A 24,883-nucleotide genomic window follows, 5' to 3' on the forward strand; every position below is an offset into this window, starting at 1 on the left:
ACACCTTAACCAGCAGGACAGGATATTTCTTAGTTGCTTCCTATTGGTAGATAGAATAGAGTACTTAGGAATGGTTGTACCTGTGTTCATTTCTATGCCTCCAAATTTTTTTTTTTAATTAAAAGGACAGAAGGGAGGAAAGAAAGAAGGAATAGAGGAGTCCCCCAGACATTAATAATGGAGCTTTAATAAGCTGGTGTAAGGATTTGGCCAAGGGTGGCATTTTCTTTCTCACTCACTTTTTCTCAGTTTCACTTTTAAGACCTGTTTCAGTTAACAAGGGGAATGGTTGAGCCCTTGAGATCAGCAGGTCCCCTGGCTCCAGAAGTGATTCTGTTAAGTCAGATTTGATAGCATTCTTCCACTACATTAGTGTCTCTTGTTGCAAGTCATCTCAGCTCTTCTGTGAAAGAAGATGGGATCTCATAAATGAATCTATCAGTCTGGACTTGAAAGTTCCATTGAAAAGCTTGATAAAAATCTTCCAAATCCTAATACATGAAAAGAATCTTTTCACATAGATGATAATTGATACAAGTAAGTCATAGGTTAAAAAATTTTCTCTCTCTCTTTTCACTATGCACTTGATTTTTCACCTTCCAAAGCAACTCATTTTTATCAAATTTGTTCAAACAAATCTAGATCCTTCACTTGCTTCCTTGAACACACAGCTGTGTGCTTCTCAGGTTGATTATTGCTGACTTCCTGAGAAGAATATGGAAATGCAAATAGCCAGGTGTTGTCATCATCATTGCACAAAGTAGAAGTCATTAGAGCTGAACTAAGATAAACCTCTCTGACTAGCATCTACTTGAGTAAGTTTCTAAAAGTGAGCTTGGATTTACTGTGTTCATTTCCCTGAAGCCATTCAGAAATGGCTGAGGAAAAGATGGTGGTCTCTCTAACTTCAGTTCTCATGGGTATCTCTTAGTCTAAATATTGTAGTCCGTGGGGAGTACTTTCTGAATATGGGGGTGAGGAAATTCAGAAATCAATACCATTTTTTGTAAAAGCCATATAATATGCATATTTTTAAGGGGACAACGTAACAGGATGTTAATGAATGTTCGCTCTTGCCAGGGCGCAAGTATGTGCTATCTTAAAGACAAAAGGTGAATTAGGATTTTGGAATCTTGTGGTTCAAATAAGTTTCAACTGAAGCAACAAGAACATCTCATCTGGATAAGGAAGAATACAAAAAAAAAAAACAAAAAAAACCCCAACAACCCCCCCAAAAAACAAAAAAACAAACCCTAAACCCAACCCCTCTGGATGGGATAATTAAGGTTTTGTTGCTTAATCAGAAACTAAGGAATAGTAGCAGGTGTCCCAGAGCCCAAGGTTTTAGTTCATAATGAAACGGGTTAGTCAATAGTTGCGAAATATACTCAGCATATAACCCCTTCACATGAACTACTACTGTAAATAGTTACTCACCTTTTTTTTTTTTAATAGGTTGGCAGATGTATAAGGATGACTTAGCTCTTTGGGAAAGTCATATATATGTATATGTGTGTGTGTGTGTGTGTGTGTGTGTGTGTGTGCATACCCACTGTCTTAAGTTCCTTTGTTTTGGCAAATTTAACTTTTCTGGCTTTGTATTGATAGACATTGAACTGACATAGAAATGCTCTACAATTTTTTTTAAGGTTATTTTTTTAGTAATCTCTGTACCCAGTGTGGGGCTTGAACTCACGACCCCAAGATCAAGAGTTGCATGCTCTTCCAACTGAGCCAGCCAGGTGTTCCAAAGTGCTCTATAATTTTAAAGAACATTCCAGTTTTCATATTATATGTTAGAATGCTTTTGGCTGCAGATAACAGAAACTCCCAACTCAGCTGGCTTTAAACAGTAAGGAATGAATCATTGCACAAAACAAAAAGTCCAGGACTGGTTAATTTTTTGGCTTCATGATATCATTCAAGACGCAGATTCCTTTCATTTTTCTGCTCTGCCAACCTCAGCTATTGACTTCATCCTCTGGTCCCTCATGGTTTCAGGTTGGCTGCAGTAACTCTAAGGTGTTGTCATAGCAGAGGTAAAATGTCTTCAGCAGATTTTCTTTCACACCTCATTGTTCAGACTGGGTCACATGCCCATACATAAACCAATTAAGGCAAGGGGATGTGTCTACCATGATTCACTTAGACCCTTGAAGACGTTAACCTGAATCACATGGGTGATGGCTGGGGCAGGGGGGATAGTGGATACATGAACAAAATTGAATAGAAATAGAGTGCTATTTGCAAGGAAGAATGGGAGAATGCCAATGAGATGTGCATAATAAAATGTGACATATAGGGATCCCTAAAGCTAAAATTAAGAACCCTTTATGTAGGATCTTGAAAATCTCTGCCTGTGTCAAATTGCAGCCCTGAAAGCTAGATTCTCTGACTACATGCATTCATTTTGTTCTACATAGAAACCTGGTCAGGACTGACCCCCAACCTGGAGACTAGAATCCAGTACAGTCTTGAGAAACTAGCTACATGGCCTGGTAGGAGTTAAGGGGTGGGAGGATTAATCAGAGGCAAGCAGTGGCCCCCAGGAAATGGGAGCAGAGATGTAGATCCATAAAGGAAAGCAGGATCTAGCAAGGGTGTGACAAATCAAGGCTGTGTATGTGAGCTCTAAGGGAGATCAGGTTGCAGAGAACCTGATGGCAGGGCACTTTGAGAAATGCAGAGCGAATACAGTGTTCCAGCTCTTCTAGCCCCAAACCTGACAACAAAGGAGTGCGTGGCACAGAGCCCACTGACGGGGTACAGTGCAGGGCTCTTGAGATGCTAACTTTCCTCCGGGCTGGCTCCTCTGGGTTCATAGGTGCTCTTGGGAACGGGATTGGTGAGCATGCAGTTAAATGGATGCTCATTTTGAAAGTAGTAATGAAGCTCAGGCAGGGCAGGAATTTATACACGTGGAATGTTAAATTGTGGTTTTGTTAATGTAGTAGTGTGTCCTTTTACGGCAGGTCAGGATAAGAAACAACTCTATGATATCTACACTGAATATCAAACTTCTGTTGTCCATTTACTCTTCACTGTCCTCCACAGTCTTCATGACTTGTTCCTTCAGGTCTTCTCCTCTGAGAGCTTTTCCCTGGGCCCTCATCTGTAGCTCTCAGTCTCCCCCCACCCCCGACCCCCACACACCTTTCTTATTTTTCCTCATAGCCCTTTCTGCTGCAGGAAAATTTATTTACCATTTCTTGTCTTTTTCCCCCACTAGAAGTAGGCTTCATGAAGATGGGACGTTTACTTTCTTGCTCATGTTTTATTACCTCCAGACTGAGAACATACTTGTAGTAATGTAGGTACTCAGTTAAGATTTGCTGGATGAGGGGAGCCTCGCTGGCCCAGTCAGTAGAGCATGTGACCCTTGATCTTGGGGTCGTGAATTCGAGCCCCACGTTGGGGGCAGAGTTTACTAAAAAACAAATAAAACAAAACAAAAAAACACTTAAAAAAACAAAGGTAAATTGGCTGGATGAATTAATGAGATACCTCTTGACGTTCTTCCTAAAATTTTTCTCAAGGACTGTGTCTTTCTTGTTGATGATTGGATCCCCAGGCCTACTGTACCGCCTAGCACATAGTTCCTTTTCTTTACCACTCATTTTTAACTCTAAATCCCTACGTTGGTAAACATTCACTTGTTTGTTATCTGCTCTTACCTTTCATCCTGCAATTTCCCCTCCTTACGAATTTCCAAACTGTGCCTTCCTTCCCAACAAGGAAACTTCATTCCTTTCACGGCAATAGCCTCCCTCCAGGGATGGTAAATGTGTGCTCCTCCTTTCCAGTCTCCTGAATCTTATTCCCCTGATGACTAAACCAAACGTGACTCATTAACTCATAGATTCTTAAAACTGGAAGGGGCCAGAGAGATTGGTCTTGTCTAAGTGCCTTATCTCTAGCTGGTCCAGAGAGGGGAAACAGATTGCCCAAAGTCACACTGCTAATTGATAACAGGGCCAAAACTAGAACACCCATCTCTTTTTTTTTTTTTTTAGATTTATTTATTTGAGAGAGAGAGAGAAAGAGTGCAAGCAGGGGCAGGGGTAGAAGGAGAGGGAGAGAATCTCAAGCAGACTCCCCGCCGAGCGCAGAGCCCGACCCAGGGCTTGATCTCATGACCCTGAGGTCATGACCCAAGCTGAAATCAAGAGTCAGACACTTAACCAACTGAGCCCCAGACGCCCCCAGAGCACACATCTCTTAAGTCTCACACTACAGAACGAGCAAGTTCCTTCGTAACTCCAGAAAGGAAAAGTACTACAACAAAAGTAGAAACATATGTTTTCCTCTTAATTGGACATACCTTAAATACAATCAGTATATCATAGGAGTTAAGTGTCAAACTACGCAACTTTGATCTTGGGTATATTTACTCTGTGGACAAGATATTTAAAGCTTCTCTTTTGAGATGCCTGGGTGGCTCAGTCGGTTAAGCGTCTGCCTTTGGTTCAGGTCATGATCTCCAGGTCCTGGAATCAAGCCCTGCATCAGGCTCAATGAGGAGTCTGCTTCTTCTTCTCCCTCTGCCCCTGCCTGCACCCCCACTCATGCTCTCTCTCTCTCTCTCAAATAAATAAAATCTTAAAAAAATAAACCTTCTCTTTTACTATATCCTTTCTATTATTTTTCTATACATTTGTATTTTTCATACATTTTAATCTGTACATTTGGTTTGTTAATGGTGAGAGAAGTTGCATGTGTGCATTTTATGTACACAAATGGAATGATACCGGTTCTATTAGTTCCTTTTGCTTTAATAGTGTCTTAAGGGACCTTTCCATATTAGTACATATAATTCTGTCATGTTCTTTTTAATGACTGCATAGTATTCTGTAATACATACGTTTATTTAACCACTTCCATATTAATTAATATTTAAAATTTTCTCATTCACTATTAATAATTCTGCAGTAAAAGCTTTATGCAGATACCCTTGTGCGTATATGTGGCTACTTGTTCAGGACTGATATTCAGAAGTGCAAATACTAGGTCTAAGAGTAGGCACAGAGTCCCCTCTCTTCTCTTCTGGAAATAGGCTATAGCTGAGTTATCACTGACTCGATTTCTGTAATATGTGTTAATGTTAACTGGGCAGAGGGTGAGTCTTTGACTGCCCATAGTATATTAGGAACTGGGAGCATTTTAGAGAAGTTTCTCCTTCATCTTTAATCTTATTGTATGGAAAATACGTTGTGTTCCTGACCTTGAGGGAAAACAAAATCAAGACAAGCTGCCTCCTCCTTCCCATTCCAGAGTGACTGAGATGAGTGAAATTGGGCTCTCCGAGCAACCTCTGCTTGATTCTCTGATGGCATTTGGGCATTGAGCACACGGTACTGTAATTGTTGGTACTTATCCGTTTGTACCCACCTCCTAAACTTTGGGCTTCTTAGAGGGTAAAGATTATGTTTATATATTTTATCCCTAGAACATTAGCATGATACCTAGCACCTAATTTTGTTTTGTTGAATAAATTAATGAATTCAATTCAACGTTAGCATTTGTTGAGTACCTAGCACATACAAAGATTACTAAGAACTGATGGAAACAAAGTTCTACCCTCAAGGAATTTATAGTCTAATGAGAGAGGCTGCAAACATGTGGGAATCAAGGCATTAGTGACACTTGTGATTTAAGCCAAAGTGATTTAAGTTCAAAGAACTGTGGGACTTCCCAGGAGGACTAATTAAGGCCAACTGAGGAAGATTTCTTAAAGGATGTGGCTTTTGAGCTGAGACTGATAGGCCAAGTTGGTGGGGGTTTTGTTGTGTGTGTTTGTGATTTATCATTTTGATGATTAAGAATAGAAAAAAGAATAGATGACCATAAACAATGCTTCAGAAACCATTTTGTCACCTTATTGATATCATGTAGCCTTAGGGCTACATAAAAGCTAAAGGTGGAGTGTTATATTTGGGTTCTGGAACTAGAGCCTCAGAACCTAGATCAAGACAAAACAGCTTTAGCTCTTGGCATACCTGTGGAGGAAGAAGTTGTTTCCATATATAAAATGACAGTTCTGAATGTCTTAGTGTGCTATTTCTCCTCTCTTCAAATAAAACAAAAACCTCTCTTGACCCCCCACTTCCTTGACCAGCTGCCACCCCATTTCCTTGATCTGCTTTGCTGAAAAACTTAAGTGATCTTTCCATCTGCAGTTCTCGCATTCTCTTACAGTCACTTCTCTGGTGCTCTCACCCCTGCCAGTCCATCAAAACTGTTCTCGTCAGGGTCAACAGTGACCTCATTGTCACTCAGTCTAATGGTCAGTCATTAGTCTTCTTCCTACGTGACATTGAATATTCTCCCAGAGCATGATTTCTAATGGTTATGCAAGTACTCTGAAAGTATAAAATACCACACAGTATACCATGATAGTATCATTATTCCTTCTTTAAAAAAAAGAAAAGATTTTATTTGTTTATTTGAGCGAGGAGAGAGAGGGAGAGAAAGCATGAGCCGGGGGAGGGGCAGAGGGAGAGGCAGACTCCCTGCTGAGTAGGGAGCCCGACATGGGGCTCCGTCCCAGGACCCTGGGATCAGGAGCTGAAGTCAGATGCTTAACTGACTGAGCCACCCAGGTGCCCCTCATTATTCCTTCTTTAAGAACTTGAAAATTTATTTTTAAAGATTTTGATTTCTTTCTTTTTTTTTTTTTTTTCTACAGGGGACATGGTCTCAAAATACAGAGAACCTTTGATCCACACCTTCCTGAGTGGTGCAAGAGATCCAGATAGTGCTCACAGGGCCAGCAGCTTATCGAACCTTGGAGAACTGTGCCAGAGGCTGGGCTTCCTGCTGGGCTCCGTGGTTCATGAGGTGATGCATATTGATTCTTCTCTCTAAAGCTTGTTCTTTTCTTGGACCTATGATATAGCTGGGGATTGGGAATCAGATCTGTGTTTTTTTTTGCAGATCAGATAAGTTATTGAAACTCCCTTGGCCTCACTAATCCTGTATGTATATGGAAAGTTCTATTCATAAGAATTTTTTTATTGCAAGTGACAGGAAGTCGCCTTAATTTACCTTATGCATTAAAAGAGGATTTATTATAAAGATTCCAAGATAGCTAACAGAGTTGAAGACACCTCAAGCAAGAGCAGATGGAATTTAACGCTGGGTCTGTGGGCCATCTGTGAGTTTCATCTCTCTTCACAGAAAAATCTCAGGCAAATATTCTAACTGGTCCTCTTTGGTCAGAGGTGGGGGACGAGGTTATTTACCCCAAAAGACTAATTAAGTTCTATGTTTTGTTGACCACTTTACACCCAGTACTTGGTACATAGTACATAAAAGTTGAATGGGCAGCCTTGATAATAGCCGTGCGGGATGTTGGCACTGGACGCTCATGGTTTTAGAGTTTCTGAGTTGATGAAATGGGCATCTTGCTGTTGTCCTCTATGAACATCTTCCACTAGCCTCTTAGGTTTTATATTTGCCCTTGTGTTTATTTAGTCATCAATATATTAAAATATGTCTTGAATATCTACTGTGTGCTAGGCACTCTGCTATTTAAAGATGATGCTGGACAGAAAAAGACTAGTTAATATGTGGCCAGAATCTTTTTATGACCAACGCACTTGACTGTCTTAAATCTTTATTTGGAAGAAGATGGCTTGTAAATTATAACTATATAAATAAAACACGGTTTATATTATTTTTTATCTGTGAGAGATCAGATTTCTCATATAGAGCACATAACTTTCCTCCAACAAAAACTTACGAAACTGTAATAATTCTGGCTTCTTCTACAGTATTCAGTATGCTAAGGCTGACCATTTTGAATAACAAATATTAAGAAGTTCCTAGTGAGAAGGAATTTTCTTTGATATCTCGTGATTGTGTCTTACGAATAAGCAGAGAAATACATTCATGGATATATGCATATGCTTGAATTTATGGCATTTCCTGATTCCTGAACTTTATAGGCTTTGTTTTATTGATAATAAAGGCTATTCATGTCCTTAAATTCCAACTTCGGACTTTTAAGAAATTTATCCATCAGTCATTTCCTCTTCTTTAGCTCTTCCGTGAGGGACACACCCCTATTCCCAATTTTTTGTACTTTTTTCTTTTTTTTTTTTAAGTTTTAAATTCCAGTTAACATACAGTGTAGTATTAGTTTCAGGTGTAAAATTTAGTGATTCAGCGCTTAGATACAACACCCGGTGCTCATCACAAAAAGTGCCTTCCTTAATCCCCATCACCTATTTATATATCTTTTTTTAATAACTTAGAAATAATGATTATTGGGGCGCCTGGGTGGCTCAGTCATTAAGCGTCTGCCTTCAGCTCAGGTCATGATCCCAGGGTCCTGGGATCGAGTCCCACATCGGGCTCCCTGCTCAGTGGGGAGCCTGCTTCTCCCTCTCTCACTCCCCCTGCTTGGGTTCCCTCTCTTGCTATCTCTCTCTCTGTCAAATAAGTAAATTAAAAAAATCTTAAAAAAAGAAAAAGAAATAATGGTTATTACCAACTTCAAACTAAGCTTAAAGTACTCTAATGTATGTGAACCATTAGGTACCTGATCTTCAGTGGTTTTGGATGGTGCTTAGCAAATCTCTTGTCCTTTAGTATATGAACTTGTAACACTTAAGAGAAGGCATTTGCAGGTCTATTTTATTATATTATCTAAAGATTTTAGCCTGTTATAACTTCTCTGGGTCAAATATTGAAGTGGTTGCCACATTTTTTCTCTTTACTCGGTCTCTTCACATGACTCAACCCAAACTGAACCATAAATTGTGATCTGAATCAAACCCAAATATTATCATTATCTTTTTTTTTTTTGAGAGAGAGAGAGTGAGCATGGGGGTGAGGGAGGGACAGAGGGAGAAGGAGAGAGAGAATCCTTTTTTTATTTTTTTTAAGATTTTATTTATTTATTTGACAGAGAGAGAGATAGTGAGAGGAGGAACACAAGCAGAGGGAGTGGGAGAGGGAGAAGCAGGCCTCCTGCCAAGCAGGGAGCCCGACACGGGGCTCGATCCCAGGACCCTGGAATCATGACCTGGGCTGAAGGCAGAAGCTTAATGACTGAGCCACCCAGGTGCCCCCCTAAATATTATTTTTAATAAAAGCTTTATTGAGGGGCGCCTGGGTGGCTCAATCGGTTAAGCATATGCCCTCAGCTCAGGTCATGATCCCAGGGCCCTGGTGTTGAGCCCCTCATCGGGTTCCCTGCTCAGCGGGGAGCCTGCTTCTCCCTCTCCCTCTGCTCCTCCCCACCACTCATGTTCTCTCTCTGTCTCTCTCTCTCTCTCAATCACTCTCTCTCAAATAAATAAATAAATCTGGGGAAAACAAACGAACAAACAAAAAACCTTATCCCAGATCTCCTGGTGGATCAGCTCAGGTTTGACAGGATTCCATACATTTTCTAAAACCAGTGACCCCAAACAGTCCTTGAACCTCATGGTCTATGAACCAAAAAACGAGACCATGTTTCTTTTTGAGTCCTAGACTCTTCTTCCCTCTTTCTCTCTTAAGGAAACTGTAGCTTGCTACAGCATGCTGGTGGCATATGATTTCCTATCAGGACATTAGAGAAATTTCTTGGTTTGATTGATTAGAAAAATTGAGCTAAAGCAGGTTTTATAACATTCAAGAAGTGTCATCTCTCTGGAGACCCACCTGACCTTTTGAAAGAGAATGCAATTTCCAAGTGCACTTGGGGATGGGAATCAGTGAGGACCTAGCTCCACCACCTACTTACCTGCGTTCACTGGAGCACACAATTTATTTAATTTTTTTTAAGATTTTTTAAAAATTTATTTATTTGACAGAGAGATAGCACAAGTAGGCAGGGCGGCAGGCAGAGGGAAAGGGAGAAGCAGGCTCTCCGCTGAGCAGGGAGCCCGATGCGGGGCTCGATCCCAGGACCCTGGGATCGTGACCTGAGCCGAAGGCAGCCGCTTAACCAACTGAGCCACCCAGGTGCCCCTGGAGCACACAATTTAGACTCTGAACTCAGTTTCTGACTTAGAAAATGGGATTAAAGGGGCGTCTGGCGGGCTCAGCAGTAGAGTGTGTGACTCTTGATCTCAGGTGTTAGTTCAAGCTAACCCTCCCCCGGGGGTGGGGAAGGTAGAGATTACTAAGAGGAAAGGGGGAGATTAAAATACCTACACTGCAGGATTGTTAACCAGGATCTAGAGGTAATGTACATGTGGAAAATAAGAAAAGGTAGAGGAGGAAAAGCTGACCAGCATTATAGTGTCAGGTGGAGGGGAGGTTGCAATGTTAAATAGGGTATTCAAGGTCAGCCTCATTTGAAAAGGTGACATTTGAGTAAAGATTTTTTTTGTTTAATTAAGATTTTTCTTTATGGAGCATTTTGGTCATTTGAAGGAGGCTGATGATGACAGTGCCAAGCCTGGCAGCAAGGAAATGAGTGAACAGGGGTAACCAGCGTCCTGCAGATGTTCCCAGTCGTACATTTACCCAACACCTGCAATGTGCCAAGCCCTTTGTTAGGGGCCGAGGTTACAAAACCCTACAAGATACCACCTTGCCTTCTAGGCGTGGGTAACCTAGTAGAAGACGCAGCCGTCAATGACTACAGTTGCTATCCTTTGTGATAAGTGCTGTAAGAGCACATTTTAGGAGCCCCTCAGTCAGGTTTGAGTGTTGACGAAGATGTGCTAGAGGAAGAGACCCTTGGACCTGAATCTTCAGAACAAGTGTAAATTGGGTAGCCCAAGAAGGCGTTTCCGCAGAGGGGACAGCTTGTGCAAAGGCACTGAGCTATGGGACAGCCTGGCATGTTTGAAGAACTGTTAGAAGATCCGAAAGGCTGGAGTGAAGAGAGGGGGTTGGGAGGTTAGTTGGTGGCAGAGCTGAGGCAAGAGAGGCGGGCAGGGGCTACATCGTGAGAGGTCTTATTAGTTTTACAGCTTCCTGGCTCACAGCAAGAATCTGGGATTGCTTATTAAGCCTTCAGAAATGAAGTGTGAATAGGTAGTAGGCTGTTTGCTTACCATGGGAGCTAACACAAAAAGGGAGCCCTTCCTTTTGTTTCTGCCTACACATCCATGTGAGGAGCTGCTACTCTGGGGGCATCCACCTGGCCAGCCCCTTTCCCATTTCTTGAGACCTGGACTCCCTGAAACATGAATCCTAGGCGTGTTTATGATCACTAACAAACTCTGAGCCCAACTAGGGCAGGACCAGTCTTTATTTACCTATGCATATCCCCTAGCACCTATCACAGTGCTTGGCATATAGTGCGTGCTCCGTGTCTGTTGATTAATATTGAATGAAGAGGAGGGTAAGGCTTATTTGGGAAGACTGGTTCTTACATGTTTTAAAAATAGTAATAATAGCAAGCACTTAATACTTTTCTGAGTACCTTGTATATGTCAATGGATCCAGTTCTCACAAAGGAAACTGAGGCACAGAGAAATAAAATAAGTTGCCAAGGTCATACAGATAGGAAGTGGAGGGCTGAGATTTGAATGTAGGCAGGTGGTTCCAGCATCCATCCTCTTAACCATGCTCTGTATTGTCTGCCAATAAATGTTTTCAATTCATTTATAAGATTGCTTTTGTGCCAAAAAAAAAAAAAAAAGATTGCTTTTGTGCCTTAAACAGGAACAGTATTGCCATATAAGTAAAGCTACTAACAGGAAGGGTCATGCAGCTCCATTGCTTTTGGCAATGAAACTTCAGAAGGCAATATATTCCCTCTGATTTGAAAAACCAGGTGTTTCCATCCCACATAATTTCTGTCTCTTCTTTTTAGATGTTCCTTCTTATGTAGCATCCCACGCTTGCCATGTCATCAGTGCCAACCAGCTGCCTTGGGTGGAGTACAAGTTTGAACACGGTTGGACACCTGACAGCCTTGGTATTTCAGCCATTGAGCCCTCCTGTAGTCAGACTGCTCTTGTCCATTCCAGTGGAAAAAGTGGAATATTGGGCATGGCTCTTAAGTAGTTCTTCATTTATTTTGTTTACACATTCAACAGATATTTATTGAGCACTTACTCTGTGCCAGTTATGGGACAACAAAGCTCTGTACCAGATGGTGGGGATCCAGCTGTGAAAAGAACATAGTTCCTTTCCTTATGTGGCTGATGTTCTAGAAAGGAGAAGTGAGTAACAAACAAGCAAGGAAGTAAACAAATAGATCCTGTGTCAGATGGAGTGAGTGCTAAGGAAATAAATCTAGTAAGGGAAGGGGCACAAAGGGACCTTGTTATGATATGTGAACTTGGATGAACAGGAAAAGCTTCACTGATGAGTGACATTCGAGATAAGACCGGAAGGAAGCAAGGGGCTGATCCAGGCAGATACCTGGGGAGAGAGCATTCTAGGTGCAGAGAGCAGCAAGTACAGAAGCCCTGAGGTGGGTGCATGCTTGCCATGCTACTAAAGAGCAAGGCCAGTGTGTCAAAGAGGTGGTGGCAGTCTACGTGGGGCCTTGTAAGGACTTTGGCTTTTATTTTGAGTGATTTGGGAAGCCAAAGCAGAAGAATGAAAGGATCTAACTTATATTTTTTCTTTTTGAGAGAGCTTGTGTGTGCGTGCGCAGCAAGGGGAGGGACAGGGAGGGAGAGAGAGAATCCCAGGCAGACTCCCCACTGAGTTCGGAGCCCTACGCTGCACTCGGTCCCACGACCCCGAGATCATGACCTGAGCCAGAATCAAGAGTCGGATGACTTAACCAACTGAGCTACCCAGGTGCCCCATGTCATCTGTTCTGATATAAAATTGAACAAACTAACCACCATAGTCTCTTCTAACATGATCTGATCTGGCGGTCATAGCTGTAGCTCTTGGGCCTCTGAAGAAAGCTGTCTACCTGTTGGGTGGTCCACGTTTGGGCACTGTCTATACTGTGATGGTGTTTGCTGGTAGGGAGGGAATATAAAGGATAAGATCAACCCATCAGTCTCTGTACTGGAAATTCAGGTTTTTCTTCTCTGTTGATGTCAAGATTTAACCTGTTTCAAGAGCATTATTATTTCCCCCTATTTCTCCTTTTTCTTGACAAGAGCTGTGTTGCTTGAAACCAAATCCTTTTTTTTTTAAGATTTTATTTATTTATTTGAGAGAGAGATCACAAGCAGGGGGGAAGGGTAGAGACAGAAGCAGACTCCCCGCTGAGCAGGGAGCCCGATGCAGAACTCGATCCCAGGACCCTGGGATCATGACCTGAGCCAAAGACAGACACTTAACCGAATGAGCCACCCAGGCGCCACTGAAACCAAATCTTGATAAGCATTTTCATCTTTATCACTCTCTGTGGGAAGTAAATATGATTTAAAGGAACCACATTAAGAGGCCCATCCTCAGTACAGCAAGTAAGATGTGCCCAGGTGAGAAGTCAATGGGGCAATCCACTTTAAATGTGGTGCCCAGAATTCCATAAACCTGAGCTTTGGGGTCTGATGCAAAGCCATCACCTCTAACCCCACTGATCCAAATTGATTACCGGTCTTGCCATGATGGCTACAGTTGGCTAAGTACAGTTTGAGGATAAGTGGACCCCTGAGATGAGGACCCTAGTGAATTTCCTGGGGAACCCGGAGGAAGCTCAAGTAGCCATCAGGGTTCTCCTTCATGGCAGGTTAAGTGAGCGAGCTGAATGTGTATGAATTGGAGACTATACTGCTTTTTTTTTCTTTTAAAGATTTTATTCATTCGAGATAGAGAAAGCATGAGCAGGGGGAGAGGCAGAGGGAGAGGGAGAAGCAGGCTCCCTGCTGAGCCAGGAGCCGGACGTGGGGCTCAATCCCAGGACCCTGGGATCATGACCTGAGCCGAAGGCAGACGCTTAACCATCTGAGCCACCCAGGGACCCCGAGACTATACTGCTTTTGTTCTTAAGGTTTCTTAGTTTACAAAATAGAAGGACAGATGATTTAGTTTCACGTAAGTTAGCAGACCACCTGAAATTTTAATAAAGCAAGCTCAAGGAAAAGGGATGAAGATGCAGTTGGAAAATTGAAGTCATGCTTTCATGATACATACCTCAACTCTGGTACCTTCTCTCCTGGAATTTCCCGAAGTTGGTTTGTGGTAATCTTGCCATTTGTATTATCTTTTTTTTTTTTTTAAGATTTTATTTATTTATTTGACAGAGAGAGACACAGCGAGAGAGGGAACGCAAGCAGGGGGAGTGGGAGAGGGAGAAGCAGGCTTCCCGCTGAGCAGGGAACCTGATGCGGGGCTCGATCCCAGGACCCTGGGACCATGACCTGAGCTGAAGGCAGACACTTAACGACTGAGCCACTCAGGTGGTGCCCCTATATCTTTTTTATATAGTTCTGATTATGCTTGGTATGTGCCCACTATTTTGGGGAGTGATGTTTTCCCTTATTTCTGTTGGCTCCTATCAAGTGTTAAATTGCTTAAACTGAGTTTTAGTATTTCCAGAATAATCATCATCTTCCTCTTTGTATGGCTCTCAGAAGTGGATATGAGTTAAGTGTTTTAACCAGTGAAGAGAAAACCTTCCACAGTGTGGTTTATTGGAATAGGTACACTGACCCTGAAAGCAGGCAACATGAAGATAACATAGGATGGGTTTCGCCCTCTGGGAGGACTTAGAAACAAAATAGAAATATTAAACCAGTTCATAAATTAGTAAAGACCTTACATCATCGATCTATTTGCCAAGCCTTTTAGAGGTTGAAGGCAATGTTAAGTGTGTCCTTGGGGTTGAAGGTGTGAGAGACTAACTGTGGGAGTGACTTGTTCAGAGTCGGTAGATGGAAGAGAGTTGCCATGTATCCTCTCTGCTTTGAGGCTTTAATGAGGGGTCTGCCCCAGTGGCCTGCAGGAAAGCAACATTATGAGTTGGTGATGGGAGCTTGACCTGAACAGAAGGCTGTTCTTGTCTCAAGATGATATCTGCAAGAACACAGTAAAATTCTTATGCTTTAAAAACATTTTGCGGGGCACCAGACTGAATAAGCTAAACTTCCATGTGTCAAGAAGGACTCAGGCCTAGCTCTAACTTGTCTCTCTGATTTCAGCTCTTACCTTGTAAATACTAAGCCTGCAAGCGGAGGTAGCTATTATATTGTTACCTTTTGGAGGTTGCCCAAGGAATTCCTCCTGGAACTGAATTGCTTTCACCGTTAATGCCAGAGGCATGGAAGCCACTGATGGCCTTGGGTCAGGGTGTCCCAGGTCAGAAGCAGAAACAGCTCGCTGGATGTTGTTGAAAAACAGCCCCCAACGAGTTGAGCTTTTCTGGGATTTCCCTTCACTTGCAAGATGCAAGTTTGTCTAATAGATGTACAACTTGATTAAGTGCCAATACATCACAGATGCAATTATATTTAAGAACAAGCTACTTCTTCTAATCTCTCTGCCATCACTGATTAATTAGACACTTTGAACTATGCCCAACTGTTTGAAAGCTGTGAAAAATACAACCTGCATAGTTAAAATTTCTGCACAAGCCTATTTCCCCGTTTGTGCCTGTATTCTTTTTTTAAACCTTTTTAAAAACCATTCTTTAAACATAATATGTATTTATACATGTTTCCAAACACACAATCTGGCTATTTTCTTATCATGGTTAGAAATCCTTCCATGGTTGGCCAAGAAATACACTCACGCAGTAAATGAAATAAAGTGTGAGAGACCAGTTGAATAATATAGACTTACCTTCAGATTGTTGCTGCCATTGGCCACACTTTGAAGATTTTTGTTTTTAATTTTTAAGCCTTACGGAATGCCTCAGAACAGTTTTTTGCCATTGTTTTTAGTGGTATCTTTTTATTGAGGTTTTAAAATATTTTTGTACTTACCAGGAGTGGGGTGGGGGCAGGGTGATAACAGGGTATAGCAACGTTCTTATTTTATGACATATAATTATTAGCTATATATCTGGCACCATGCTGTGCTAGTAATTTCTAGTCTTTTCTGTTATAGAGCTGTCTTTTAAAGCAAATGAGCATTGAAAGACCTATTGCACACAGGAAGCCACCCAGGGAGACTCTGAAATTGGCCCCAGGTGACTGACATGGTGGGGTATGCTAGATTTGCAGGACTGGGACATCTGAACATGCTGAAGAAGATCAGTTTGACTATTTATGTATTTCTCTCTCCCTGGGCTGTAACTTTCATCAGTGGTGCATTCATATTCATGCGGGCCTTGAACTCTGAAGCCTGCTCAGCTAAGTCTTCATGGCCCTCACTCCCTAAAAGTCACTTGTGTTTTGGGCCATCTTTCTTTTCTTTGATTTAGTCTCCCCAAAGGGGGACAAGTAACATTTCTTCCCCTTTTTGAGGAAATATTTGAATTTGACCATACCTTTATTATCTACGCATATCCTTTCCAACTCCCTAATCTTCCTCCTAAATTCCAAACCAGATTTTGCCCTTTTCCAGAAAAGCCAAACTAAATCAAGTTCTCCACCACTAGATCGCTCCGTCTTTATTGAGAACGAGGAAACTATCCACCCCTCTCTAAGTCAGATTTTTCGTGATGAACGTGTAGAAAGTGGAACGCAGTTGACAAGCTTTAGGTAATTGTGCAATCCTGATTTTTGTTGACTTTTTCTCTCATCCTCCTAGGTAACAGCTTGCCTGATTGCTGTGGCTAAAACAGACCGTGAAGTTCAAGTGCGCAGAGCTGCCATCCACGTGATTGTACTGCTGCTTCGGGGCCTCAGCCAGAAAGCTACTGAGGTAAGTCAGTTCCTTGCCATTTGCAGCTTCCCTACATTTTTGGGTTTTATCTGTTTATCAGTCTTCCTTTCACCAAGGCAGCCTCAGATCTTTTCCCTGGGTGGATGCATGGAGATGAATCCATCAGCAGAGATTTTATCTTGTAGCAGGAATACTGTTTGCATCTTTGGTAAGGTCCCTATTTCCTCTGTAGCAGTAGGCAGACTGCACATGAACTGCTGCGGGAAAACCAGAGCACAGGTTTATGGGTTGTGGCTCTGAGTCCTGGCATGCTTCTCAGAGGGGCAAGTTCCAGGTGAGCTACGTGGACCACACTAAGCCTGCCTCTGCCTCTGTGGCCTGAACTCTAGTGACTTGTCTTCCTGACTCATTTCGTTGTTGAAACCGAATTCCTGAAGGACCTCATTTAAAATGTTTCCTTTCTAGCTGTGAATTCAATCCAGGAGATTTTAGTTGCTGCATAAATTGAACTTTTTTCCTCCTCCAAGTGGGTCTGGCTGGATTTCTCCCCAGTGTATGGCCCATATGGGAAGAGAAAAATATATATCCATATGTGTGCTAAGAATGAGTGACCTCGAAATTAATTTTCCTCTTGATTTTAATGGAAACTCATTCCCAGTTGAGTTTATAGAGAGAGTTTATATTAATAATTTACTTCCTGATATCCACAAGGCTCATCTACGGCTGGCACATCAGTATTTAACTGTCAGTGAAGCCATTAGAAGAATGTTTGTTTTGTCAGACCTACAGGCTTTACTCATGATAGAATTTTGCCATATCACGTGTTTGACACCATTTTTATACAAGCACGGACTCATTAGTTATCCCCTAGTTATTATCTAGGACCTTAATGGTGGTGAGGACACACAGATCACAACTCAATAATGCAGATTAATTAAATAAATTGCTGTCGGGTACACACTGCCCTTGATGAGAATCTGCTCTACAAGAGGGAATTAAGAAAGTGTTTTTCATCCATCCTCAAGATCTACAAAACTCTTAGGGCGCCTGGGTGGCTCCATCAGTTAAGCCTCCGACTCTTGATCTCAGCTCAGGTCTAGATCTCAGGGTCTGGATCTCAGGGTCATGAGTTAGGCCCCGCGTTGGGCTCCACACTGGGCGTGGAGCCTACTTTAAAAAAAGAAAAAAGGGCGCCTGGGTGGCTCATTTGGTTAAGCAACTGCCTTCGGCTCAGGTCATGATCCTGGAGTCCCTGGATTGAGTCCCACATCGGGCTCTCTGCTCAGCAGGGAGTCTGCTTCTCCCTCTGACCCTCCCCCCTCTCATGTGCTCTCTCTCATTCTCTCTCTCTGAAATAAATAAATAAAATCTTTATTTTATTTTATTTTATTTTATTTTTAAGATTTTATTTATTTATTTGACAGAGAGAGACATAGTGAGAGCAGGAACACAAGCAGGCGGAGTAGGAGAGGGAGAAGCAGGCTTCCCGCGTAGCAGGGAGCCCGATATGGGACTCGATCCCAGGACCCTGGGATCATGACCTGAGCCGAAGGCAGACGCTTAACGACTGAGCCACCCAGGCGCCCCTAAATAAAATCTTTAAAAAAAAAAAAAATATCTACAAAACTCTTGCCAAATACACCATGGTTATGTAAGTTGTTAACAATAGGGGAAACTGGGTGAGGGGTATACAGGAATTCTCTGTGCTGTCTTTGCAACTTGTCTGTAAATCTAAAATTATTTCGAAATAAAATTTTAGTTAAAACTATGAGTTCTAACACTATTAAAATAAATCTGTAAAGCTCTATGAGTGGGCTGCGGCCACCAGCGTATCCCGGGGCTTCTCACTGCTGTGGCCGGCACTGCCCGCGCAGGCGTACGTAGGCTGTGCCCGGCTGACGGCTGGCCCTGCGCTGCTGCGGGCGCCGTGGCGCTGGGGGCTCCACACGGCTCTGCCGGGATAAAACACAGCTGTGGTGCACCACGATCTCCTCCACAGGATGAGGGAGTAGTGGGTTCCGGTGGGGCTACTTGCTGTGCCCCTGCTTGCAGCCTGTCTGCATAGTCCACACCCGCCCCCCTCTCCCATCTATCTCCTGCTCCTCACTCATGCATGTCGTCAGGCGAATTTCTCACCTACAAGTGACTGCACATCTTCTGGTTGGAAGTCCTGAGATGTGCTCTTACGTGGGTTTCCAACTTCCAGCTGTGATTGGTACAAGATTTGGGAAGCTCTGACCCTGAGGTTTTATTGAGTGATTGCCCTTGATTTCCTGGGCTTGGGCTTCACTGACAAACCAAGACCACGTCACTTTTCCGTACTTGAGCAGGCCAGCACTGTGGAGGCACTTTTGCAGCATCTGGGGCTCCAGAACCACAGGATGAACCTTTTGTTCATGATTACAGAGATATCATTGCTCAGGAGGTGCTCTGTAGGTTCAAGCGGAACTGATCTGGTCAGCTTACCATGAAGAGTCTCTGGCTGTCAAGTGGAGGTGTATTTCCTGAGACTCACTGTCCTCTCCTTCTCCAAAAGCTTCTCAAAAATGGAGGCATGCTGTCATCCATCCTTACACGATTGATGAACTTCTTTGTATTCTCCCAAGGTCTCACCCCAGTCTTTGGGCTATACACACAATACTCTGAGAGTAAACTGTGAGACATGTGGGCAGGGATACTGAACAATGACTGAAGTCAGTTACCCTCAGTCTCTTACACTATATCAACCAGAGAAAGAAGGTTAGAAGATGCTGGGTGGGAGCTCTTGCTTCTGTAACTGTTCCCATTCATTTTATCTATGGGCCATTGGATCCCATGAATCTCAATCCAGAGTTTTTGGAGCTGTATAGGAAAAGAGTGCGATTCCAGATGGCCACATTAGCCACTATCCACCGCTAGAGGATCCCATGGGCTTCCCGAATACATATATGGGTTTCATCAACTCCTGAGCTGGAAAGAGTAACTTCCCTCTGTTACCTCTCCTACTCCCTTATGTTGTGTATTCCACTTAGGAAGAAATGCCCCAAGAGGTCCTGGCTACCAAACACTATTCTCTCACCAAAGTCCACCTGACTCACATGGGTAGTCAGCATGTAGTTAAAAGCCCGCAGAAACTCTAGCTAAGGATGACCTAACAGTCCACCTCCCATTCTTCTCACATCTGAGTGAGTGTATGGACTTGCCTCTGTCTTTGTGCCTCTGATGTGCACTACTTCTCACAGATACAGACGACAGACATTCTTAAAAGTCTTTTTAACACTTCTATGGACTCTGCTGAAATATTTAGAAGTACTAATTTCTGTCCCATCCTTGGCTGGAATCCTATAGTAAAGACTGAGGAGAGGGTGTCTCCTGACCCGTCCTTGAATGGCTTTAAGGGCATGTGCTGTTTAAAGTTCTCTAAGCAACACAGCTGCAAGTGCCAGTGAGTCTCCCTTGTCATAACTTTGGATTTCGTTTTATCAGCTGCTTTTAATAATGGACATTTTGTTAAAATAGGTTTTGGGTTGAATAATGCAGTATTCTAAGTATACTTTAAGACTATGATTTATCTACATGTATTATATATATTTTCTAAGGATACTAAACCAGCAGATACTCTGGCAGAATAGTGAACCTTTTAAACATGTTTAATTTCTGAATAAATTGGATTAAATCCAAACTATTTACAGAATTTCCCAAAATCACAGGATATTAAGGACCAGTAGCATCTGTGCCAGAGATTAACTATTATTAGCTAATTCTAACAGCAAATAACAGTCTGACTCTTCATACCTCAGTGCTTAGAAGCATGTCCTTCCTGAGCTGGAGGGGAGGGGATCGTTGTATAGTCCAAATTACCATGCTAAATATACATTGATTCCTTTTATGACAATTGCTTAACTTCTCATTGGTTGTCCCAGAGAGGCTTCCTCATATAGTTCAGTAATCCCTGTACTTTACAGTTAGGAAAGTTCCAGAAACTTTAAGAACAAATACTGAAAGACCTATGAGCAAATGATGCTGAATATTTCTTTTTCTTGCCTTTTTTTTTTTTTTTAAGTAGGCTCCATGCCCAGTGTGGAGCCCAGTGCAGGGTTTGAACTCATGATGCTGAGATCAAGACCTGAGCTGAGATCAAGAGTTGGACGCTTAACCAACTGGGCTACACAGGTGCCCTGCTGAATTATTTTTTTCTTAAGCCACAGTTTCAATTGTCTTAAAAGAGGATGATTAAGTGATTTTTTAAAAAAGATTTTATTTATTTATTTGACAGAGCACGCAAGTGCGTGCATAAGCAGGGGGAGTGGCAGGCAGAGGGAGAGGGAGAAGCAGGCTTCCTGATAAGCGGGGAGCCCAACAACATAGGGTTCAGTCCCAGACCCTGGGATCCTGACCTGACCCGAAGGCAGACCCTTAACCAACTGAGTCACCCAGGCACCCCAATTAAGTGATTATTTTAAATTCTTTTTTTTATTAGCAACTTCAGGTATAACAACTGAAGCTGTAATAAATGTTTATTTTCTATTAATAAAAATGAATTTTGACAAAAGTGGCAAAAAAAAACCTCTATAAGTGCACACACCATTACTGAATGAGTGAGAAAGTGTGTGTGTGTGTGCACACACAGCAAAATATCTGGTTAGTAAAGTGAGAGAAGAAATAGAAACTCTATCCAGAGTTCTCACATCTGTGTGTAGCCAGTGAAAGCAACACTCCTGGTCTTACCAGTATTAAAATAATTTGTGGCCATGGAAGATTATTGTCACTTTCAAAAAACCATGTGAATGGAAAATCTCTCTCCTGTTCTCCAAAGCAGCTCTATCTTGCACTCACTGAAATTTATAAATTGTGCTTACTTAGTGAATAAAGAAAAGGAAATGGGATGGGATGAATGTATGATTCCTCTTCCTGGTGCATCCCTAAGGCCAGGTGTGTTAAATCTTGTAATCATAGGTGTGATTATAATCAGCGGCACTTTAATGAGAAACGGAGATCATCACAAAGCTTTCAGTCTAAGATTTATCTTTTCTGCTGTTTTGCCCCCAGGAACAGCTGAAATGAAAATGCTACTTTGTTGATGAAATGGTGTGTGTGTGTGTGTGTGTGTCCGTCCCTTCTAATCACTATTTCTGAAAATGCTACTTTGTTGATGAAATGGTGTGTGTGTGTGTGTGTGTGTGTGTGTGTTTCTCTTCTAATCACTATTTCTGAAGTTACAGAGTGCCAAAAGATAATGCCAGGTTTCAGTGAATTTTCTCTTGCTGGTAGATGTGCCCGCCAAGGACCTCTGTGGTTCCGGCAGCTTGGAAAGGAGGCAGAAAGTCCAGTAAGAGGTAGGGGTTCAGAAGATCAAGAGATAGATTAGGATCAAAAAGGGAAGACGTCACAACCCCCACTCATTTGAAAGTAGCCAGAATCTTGTGCAATCAAGACAATATCCACACTGGAGAGAGATACTGCATTCACTTTCTTAATGAAAAACTTATTTTCTCTGCTTACCCTTGTTTTGGCCTTATGACCATATCTGGTAACTGTTAATTTATTCCCATTATAGCCTGAAGCCCAGGAGAAGCCAGAAGGAACTCCCTTTTAACCCATTCTACCTTACCCATACTGAAACTTAAATTTACTAGGAGTACCCAGGGGAGGAGGTATGTTTAGACCTGTGCCTTCTGTTGGCCTCAGAGTTAAGAACAGCCCTCCTCAACATGGAGAGGGTAAGCTGAGCAACAGAATGAAAAAAATTGTGCCTAACTATCCAGGTCTTTGCAACTAACTTCCCAGGTCTTTGCAAAGTGACTTGTTTAAGTATTGTAGATATTTAGAACATCCATTTTCATAAATTCATTCCAAAGACAATAATGAATAATTGGGGCAGTAATGGCTGAGTAATAGGCTACCAGCCAGGCCCTCCTTCAGATAACAACTATAAATTCTGGACGTAATATAGTAAGCAGCTACCTTGAGACCCTGGAGAGTGCTCAACTGCAGGCAGATTCTCATGGGGAGTCTGTGCTCAGAGGAGAGGCATTGGACAGAGTCAGTTTCCATTTTCTTGGCTTTTAACGTAGGGACAAGTCTATTTGGGAGCGAATGCAATGCAGGAGGGCCAATGGTAGAGATATCACAGTCTTTCTAGGGGAACCAGAACACTGAATCGGGAAACCACAGCTCCAGGACAGAGAAGGGAAATCCTGGAATGGGTAGATTCAGAGAAAGGCGTCCCAAGTTCTGTCTGCCTACATGTAGAACTGACCCCTGAACCAAGCAAGATAAGTGCCCACTTTAAAAAAAAGAAGCAGCAGAAACCACTAATTGGAGAAGAACAAAATCTAGGGTCTTCTTAATTTAACATTCATAATGTCCAGGATATAGTCCAAAATAACTCAATATATGAAAACCAGGAAAATGGAAATATTCTCAATAGAAAAGAAAATCAACTGAGACCAACCCTAAGATAATCCTGATGTTGGGATTTTAAAGCAGCTTTATAATTATCCTTAATGAAGTAGAAGAGAAAAATGCCTACAATTAATAAAAAGATAGAAATCTCAACAAATATTATGTAAGACTGATGAATCACTGGACTCTACCTTTGAAACTAATAATACACTATATGTTAACTAATTGAATTTAAATAAAATAATAATTCTAAAAATTAAAAAAAAGAAATCTCAGCAAAGAAATAGAAATGATTTAAAAAAGAGAGCCAAATGGAAGTTCTAGAACTGAAAACTACAATACCTGAGATTTTCTTTTTATTTTTTAAAATTTTTCTTTTTAGATGTTTTTTAGTTATTCATTTGAGACAGAGAGATACAGAGAGAGAGAGAGCATGAGCAGGGGGAGGTGCAGAGGGAGAGGGAGAAGCAGGCTCTCTGCTGAGCAGGGAGCCGGACGCGGGACTCACGACCCGAGCCAAAGGCAGAGGCTTAACCATCTGAGCCACCAGGAGCCCCTGAGATTTTCTTTTTAATTTTATTTTATTATGTTATGTTAATCACCATACATTACATCATTAGTTTTTGATGTAGTGTTCCATGAGATTTTTTTTTTAATCACTGAATGGAATTAAAAGCAGGTAGTGCAATAGAGATGATCAAATGTGAAGAAGAGAGAGAGAAAAAAAAAGATTTAAAAAGTAAGTGATCTAGAGTGACCAGAGGCTCTCAGAAACCTAAACCTATATTTCCCCTGGGAGCCATGGTTCAGTATCCAACTAATTCAGTGTTGATGGCAACTTTATAGAACATAACCACCGTGAATAATGAGAATTGGCTGTAGAAAAAAGTTGATGATCTTAAAAAAAGGATGAGTGATCTGGGACTGACCATAGTTCTAGATTTATTTAGATAACTACTACTACAGTCCTCTATATTGTTTACAGAAAGCTGACTTCTTAGACGAACTGTGAAGTACTTGAGAACTTTGCACATGGGTTTACAGTGACTAAATGTGACAGCAATTTATGTGACTCTTGATCTTGGGGTTGTGAGTTCAAGCCCCACAATGAGTACAGAGATTAGTGAAAAATAAAATCATTTATTTATTTATTCATTCATTCATTCATGTATGAATGAGACACTGCACTCGACAGAGCAGGGGAGGGGCAGAGGGAGAGGAAGAGACTCTCAAGTAGACTCCCCACTGAGTGTGGAGCCTGATACAGGGCTCAATCCCACAACCCTGAGATCATGACCTGAGCGGAAACCAAGAGTTGGAGGCTTAACCGACGGAGCCAGCCAGGCATCCCTGAAGATTTTATTTTTCAGGGGTGCCTGGGTGGCTCCATCAGTTAAACTTCTGACTCCTGATCTCAGCTCAGGTGTTGATCTAAGGGTCATGAGTTTAAGTCCCACACTGGGCTCCGTACTGGGTGTGGAACCTACTTAAATAAAATAAAATCTTTTTTAAAAAAATGTGCCAGCATTTTATATTGAAACTTTCTCCCTTGCTTTTTAATATTAAAAGGTATTTCCTAGAGCATAGCTTTTCTTCCTTCTAATCACTCATTTTAGGTGAAAAAAACCAATCTAGGGGCGTCTGGGTGGCTCAGTCGTTAAGCGTCTGCCTTTGGCTCAGGTCATGATCCCAGGGTGCTGGGATCAAGCCCCACATCGGGCTTCCTGCTCCACGAGAAGCCTGCTTCTCCCTCTCCCACTCCCCCTGCTTGCGTTCCTTCTCTTACTGTGTCTCTGTCTGTCAAATAAATAAATAAAATCTTAAAAAAAAAATCTGTACTCTGTCTAGTAGGAGATAAGTAGTAGGCTTT

At 42.0% G+C, this 24,883-nt stretch overlaps 1 protein-coding gene and 1 pseudogene across 1 annotated transcript in view; both read left to right on the forward strand.

Annotated features, from left to right (window-relative positions):
* TANGO6 (transport and golgi organization 6 homolog) overlaps window positions 1-24,883 on the forward strand; it is a 186,763-nt gene that overhangs the window by 131,353 nt on the left and 30,527 nt on the right. The window contains exons 16-17 of the mRNA XM_032424246.1: window positions 6,686-6,837; window positions 16,555-16,668. Of these exons, the coding sequence (XP_032280137.1) occupies window positions 6,686-6,837; window positions 16,555-16,668 (266 nt within the window). The remainder of the gene's footprint in view (window positions 1-6,685; window positions 6,838-16,554; window positions 16,669-24,883) is intronic.
* Window positions 18,630-20,095, forward strand: LOC116644574 (annotated as a pseudogene).

This window comes from Phoca vitulina, unplaced genomic scaffold (genome assembly GCF_004348235.1).
Source record: "Phoca vitulina isolate PV1807 unplaced genomic scaffold, GSC_HSeal_1.0 scaffold30, whole genome shotgun sequence".
Classification (NCBI taxonomy): domain Eukaryota; kingdom Metazoa; phylum Chordata; class Mammalia; order Carnivora; family Phocidae; genus Phoca; species Phoca vitulina.